Source organism: Morone saxatilis, unplaced genomic scaffold (assembly GCF_004916995.1).
Source record: "Morone saxatilis isolate NCDOM2014 unplaced genomic scaffold, NCSU_SB_2.0 Contig17, whole genome shotgun sequence".
Taxonomy (NCBI): Eukaryota; Metazoa; Chordata; class Actinopteri; family Moronidae; genus Morone; species Morone saxatilis.
Window position 1 is genome coordinate 24629838 of NW_023339729.1, and position 5838 is coordinate 24635675.

Sequence of the window (5838 nt, forward strand, 5' to 3'; positions counted from 1 at the left end):
TGTGGACTGATATGGGTTTTAATTGGCTGAATGCTGATATTTAGAGAGCTTCTCTCAAGGTTAGGGGGTATGAGGAGTTAACATTCAGCAAAGACGGACGTGACAGATAGATAGAATAGATAGATAGAGTAGATAGATATTTATTGATATCCCGAGGGAAATTGCAGAGTAGCGCCAGTCAGCATACAGGGAGGAGATAGATGTCTAGTGACGATTAAACATAGCTGTCAAAATGTAAAAAGGTTAAGAAGAGTAAAAATGTTGACTGGTCATAAGCAGCACAAGCAAACGTAGACTGTTTTGCACAAACCTGCGTGAAGGGCAGGAGCGGGCGTTGACATCGCGACCATTTCAGCAGGTACACGAGACAGTCGATCTAGTCCTGCGGGATGGAGCGACATCGTATCAGCACCAGGTGTATAAGGGGGTAAAAGGTGACAGGTGATCGAGCTCGAAGCTGCTACACATGCGATACTAGTTTGTGTCTGGCGATTGTATCTCTGGAGTTTACTGTTGGCCTTCTTGGGTGGCACCGCTGAGTGGAGAGCGGCCGTAGTGAGAAGAGGCATAGCAAGAGCGTCAGTGTAGCGTGCGGAAGTGAGTAATAGTGCTGTCGACAGAGGGTGCAGCTGGTGTACTCCCAGATTGCGTGATCAAGATGTGACCAGACTCAAAATTAAAATATAAAAGTGACAGAGACGTGAGGTTGAGTGATGTCCTGCTGAATTTGAACGAAGCGTGCTCTCGCTGCACGGTTTTGCTCCGCTGCAGTGCTCGTGTCGTTCGCGCGGGGGTGAGAGGCGCCTGCCTGGCCCGCGGCAATCTGTGCTGTCGAGAAGGGACGAAAAGCGCGTCGGGATCGCTGCTGATGTAAGTGACGTCAGAACAACTTCACTTCAGCCGATATGGTGTGTAAAGTCAGAGAAGAAAGCAAAGGCGCGCGGGGTTGATTGCATGCCATTGTAGGGTGTGGTGACTTTCTTTTGCTAGTTGATGTGGACAGGCGCGAGAGTCGTGAAAAAGAGCGCCTGGCAGTCGCTTGTAGAGAACGAGCGTTGTGTGAAATTGCGATTTTTGAGTTAGGAGTAGAATAGAAAGCTGAATTTAGTAGTTGGCCAGGCAGCTTGTAAACCCTGTTGATGAATTTTATCCTCGTGGTGAACGTCAAGAAGGAGTTATGTGCGCGCCCGCGCGCCAGCAGAGTGTGTTGAGGCCGTGCAGCGAGCGCGCTGAGCGTGCTGACTGGAGCTGCGTGGGGGTTTGGTGTCGACTGTGCTGAGCTTGAACTGTCTGAGCTGACTGACGGTCTGTGACTGTCTGTGCTGTCTGACTTACTGTCTGTGACTAGGTCTTTGTGGCTGTCTGACGACATGTCTGGTGACTGTCTGTGAACGACTGGTCTTCTCTGCAGAGCGGCGTAACCTCCTCCAGCTGATCTGCTTCCCTGCCTGTCCTAGAGGAAGTGCGATGCCGTCTTCTCGGACTCAATATTGAGCCCCGTCCCAGACTGTTTGAATGGATGACTCTGGAGAGCCGTGACGGCGAGCCGTTGGAAGTTTGGCTCTACCTCCACGGCCGGATGGTGTTCTGCGCTTCCTCCTTTGATGTAAAGTTCACAATATTGTATCACCTTGTTTCAGGAGAGTATTCTTCATGTTTCCCGTCCCAAAACATCATTCATCGTGCTGTATCTACGCTTGAGGTTTATGTTCCTTGCTGTGAGCTTGTGGACAACACCTCTCTTCTATGTGTGTGTAAGTGGGAAACTGTGTGTGAATTCCTGTTTTATCATTTGGTATGTGTTCTTCTCTCCTCTCAGGCTTTCGAGATATTCTTCCACCAGGTTGAAACGTGGCTAGAGAAATTTTTATACCAAGTGAATGTAGACGGACATTGATTTACTTCATTTTTGAAATGTTGTGAGGAGGAGGGCGATGTATGTGATGGGGGTGGGGCGTGGGTGTGGCCGCCCGGCGGTGCACGAGGGTGGTGTGGATGTCCACACTTCAACTTTGAGAGAAAGGCCTTTATTCATAAATAGCGGGATAGGAGTCCCCGATTAACAGTACATTATCTAACAATTAATATGTTAGGCAAGAGCCTGCAAGACGTGGGGCGAGCGATCAGGACACAGCCGATGCGCGCGTTTGTCATTGGGAAGCTCTCTATATTTTCACCTGTGACTACTGTATTTAATTGTGATTAATTTGTTAAATAAAATCTCAATGATTAAAACCTATAATAATTATGCTACAGAACACAAAAATAAAACTCATTAAAAACGTACTCTGTATAGTGTTTCTCCACAGTAATCACCCTAATCTCTTGCTCGTTGTGGGGATAATAAAATCATTTTAAGGGTTACATTCACATCGAACCCGTAGAATGATAAAATAATAAACCACGGCCCACGGCAAGTTTTCAGTCGGAGCAGAGCCACGGCTTGTGGAACAAACCACAGAGAGGCTGCGATACAACACAGGCAGAGGGAGAGAGACACCATGTGACTCTGTGTCTTTATATGGATGACAGCTAACCTTTTACTGATAGTTGTTTTGATCTCTCAGAGCCACGCCAACACAAAGGTCAGGTCAGAGGTGAGGGGTGGAGGCCGGAAACCATGGCGACAGAAAGGAAGTGGAAGAGCGCGTCACGGGAGCATCCGATCACCGTTATGGAGAGGAGGTGACTGCTTGTTGCTACACGTATTTTTAAAAATGTTTGATTGAATGTAAATGAAGCGTTTGTTTCGTAGTCTGTCGTGTTCCAAACTCTAACCTAGAAGTGACAAAAGCCAGATCTGATCTTAAATCCTGGTTCCTGGTGGTCCGTACTATCGTCAGCAGACACAAACAGGTCTGACAGGTGTTGTGTTTCTCTCAGGTGGCGTGGCTCACGGACCCAGAGGGCCGACCAGTTACTACTACATGTTACCCATGAAGATTCGAGTGCAAGGACTCAAAGTGGCTCTGAGCTCCAAGATGGCTCAGGTAACTGAAACCTGTCAGCAAATCATTTCTTCTGTTTAATCTTTCAGTGATTAAAATAGCATTAACATGTTTTTCCTGTACTTTTTCATGTCTAGCTAAAAGTAATACTTGAGTAAGAGTAATGTTTTTAAAAACGGCATTACTTTTAAATACTTGAATAATGTTAAATAAACCTTTGTAGGGTTTCAACCAACTATTATTCTTACATATGAACTTTTTATTTGATCCGAACTAACAGTCCAAATCCTAAAAATAATCAATGCTGACAAAGAAAAGCAGCAAAAACTCAAACCAGAGAATATTTTTTACTTTTGATTTAAAAATACTGAAGCCAATGTCAAAATAACTGATTATTCTTCCTCATTGTTCCAGCTGTTTTTCCGTTAAACCCCACTTTAAGCAGAATATTGTGTTTTCCCAGGACTACCTTTACATCGTGGACTCTCTGAACATCCCCACACCCGACTCTCAGTACCTGCTGGACCTCATCAAACACAGACACTGGGGAGAGTCCGTGTTAATCGTCGATGTGTGAGTACCACTCCAATAAAAACTGGATTCCCTCTGTGGTTTGCTCGTGCTGAACTTGTTCTTCTTGTCTTTAGAGGTGAAGAGCTTCCTGAAAACATCCTCCAGGCAACAGCGAGTCTGAAGACGGTGAACATTATTCCAGCCATTGGTGAGTCCGCACTCAGCTCTTATGCACAGGGGAGGCATGGAGTATGTGTCTCAGTTTTCCAGTCAATTCCAATACTTGATTGGGATTAGCATGAACTACAGTAACTACAGCAGTGAACAGAGGTTTTTGTCTTCTCTCTGTCAGGTCTGAATGTCCACAGCCTGCTGAAACACGAAGCAGTCGTCCTCACGCTGAAAACCATCAAGTTCCTGGAGGCCAAGCTGCTTTGGCACGACCAGCGATACACGGCCCTGTACCCGTTTAAACTGCCCTACTCCGATTTACCGTAGAAGACATGAAATGACCTGTAATATATTCACTGACCACAGTGACACAAACGTTTTCTTTTTTGTTTTATTATGTTCAACAGAAAATGTCATCAATAAATAATGCCAAAAAAACACACAATGCAAAGTTTTATTAAAAGTATCTAAAAGGCATGTGGAGCGCGAGAGGCTCAGCATCGATAGTTCAACTTGTAGGGGAGGAGACCGTTAGCCAAATCGTTCCTCACCTCCCAGCGGAGGGAGGAGCGCTTCTTCTCCGTTGGCACGATGTAGGTGTTCGGCACGTAAACTCGTCGAGGTTTGGGCTGCAACACACGACAAAACAGGACTTCATCTACTGCAACACCAACGTGTTTTGAGTTTTTGACTTTCAGGGTTCCCACTCTTTTTAACAAATCATTTTCAAGGACAGCACTTGCTTACAAATGCTCATACGTTGCGTTTTTTTGGCAAATTGACTAAATTAATTTGGCCACAGCCCATCAGTAACAGTTCATATCAGGTTAAATTTATTTTATCTTACAGAAGTGTTCATTGCAACTACAATTAACTTCACTGTGTTTATCAGTCACAGCAACATCTGATGCTGTATGCATGAAGCTCTGGAAAAAAACAGACGATTAAAGTGTCATACAGTTCATTCTACCAACAAAATACACACCTACGTTTATGTAGGCGCTCTGAGCGAGGGGCTAAAGTACAAACATTTCCGGGATATTTTTAATTTTTAATTCCTTTCCAGGTGTTTCTGTGACTGGAAAACTGGGAACCCTGACTCTCTAATGTGGCATCTCAATATGGACAGATATGTGGCATTCATTCCACATTAAAAAGAAGAAATAATAATGTACTTAGTGTACTCATTTTAAACTTTCAAAAAAGTGCCAAGCTGTGTGTGTGTGTGTGTGGTTGTGTGTGAGATGATGAGAGGACAAGAGAGAAGAGAGAGACAGAGAGAGAAGGAACAGAAGAGAGAGAGAGAGAAATTTTTAGAGGAGACACTTACCGGGTGGAGGTTGGTATGCAAGTCGTTCCGAAAAACAAAAGGCAAAACTTGAAGCAAACAACCCAAACACGTATTAAGACCAATATACAAATTACTTGGCTTGGAAACTTTAATGTGACCTAAAAAAGTAACATTTTTATTTTTACTTCCTTCTACCTCATTAAAAATGACAGCACCTATTAATATGCAAATGTCGTTGTTAGTTTTAAAGATCTAAAGATGTCTTTGTGCACTGATGGCTTCAAGTTTCTTCATCACACTGGTGTAAGTTACATACTGCGGTGGCACCAAAGCTTCATAAAATATATACACAGTATCTCAGCATTTGGTTCAATAGAACAATGGCCAAGAAAACACTGAATTTGTAAAAAAAGAAGCCTATTCAGTCCGTATGATTGTTAAAAATGATTAAAGAAATACATAATACAGACAGAATTGTACAAAAGCTTTCCTAAACAGAAAATGTGTTCAAAATTTAACCACAATCACTTGTTTTACACAAAGTCAGGGGTCGCCCATCTAATAAATGACAGAAAAGGGTTCCTGCTGGTAGGCTCCGCCCCTCAAAATCAGACTGAGCACAGAGAAACTTCTGCAGATGAACGTGAAAACATCCGTCCACTGTAAAACTGCACATACATGGAGGCGGGACTATTGAAAACAGGTTTCTTATACCTTTATATCCAGGCGGAGAGTTCTCCTGTCGTTCTCTCCTGGAAGTTTAAACATTTCCCAGAGCTGCTTATACTGGAAATACCTGCCGAGACGAGACAATGTGTGACGGTGTGCTTTGACTAAGTTCATTTGAGCAGAACTCTCCTTATTATATCCAGGTGAGAGTCTCTGGAGAAGTTTTCAGGTTTTTTTTTTTTTTTT

The 5838-nt window shown here is 43.8% G+C and overlaps 2 protein-coding genes across 2 annotated transcripts in view; one reads left to right on the plus strand and one right to left on the minus strand.

Annotated features, from left to right (window-relative positions):
• The first annotated feature begins 2510 nt into the window (after positions 1 to 2510).
• mrpl4 (mitochondrial ribosomal protein L4) lies at positions 2511 to 4072 on the plus strand. Its single transcript, XM_035660984.1, has 5 exons — positions 2511 to 2685; positions 2884 to 2990; positions 3412 to 3521; positions 3596 to 3669; positions 3814 to 4072. The coding sequence occupies exons 1-5, from the start codon at positions 2526 to 2528 to the stop codon at positions 3957 to 3959; spliced, it is 597 nt and encodes a 198-aa protein (XP_035516877.1). The 5' UTR covers positions 2511 to 2525; the 3' UTR covers positions 3960 to 4072.
• The window catches only part of si:dkey-23f9.4 (hydrolethalus syndrome protein 1 homolog), a 7534-nt gene continuing 5676 nt past the window's right edge, over positions 3981 to 5838 (minus strand). The window contains exons 10-12 of the mRNA XM_035660983.1: positions 5639 to 5719; positions 4965 to 4991; positions 3981 to 4262 (exon numbers count right to left, since the gene is read on the minus strand). Of these exons, the coding sequence (XP_035516876.1) occupies positions 4127 to 4262; positions 4965 to 4991; positions 5639 to 5719 (244 nt within the window). The 3' untranslated portion in view covers positions 3981 to 4126. The remainder of the gene's footprint in view (positions 4263 to 4964; positions 4992 to 5638; positions 5720 to 5838) is intronic.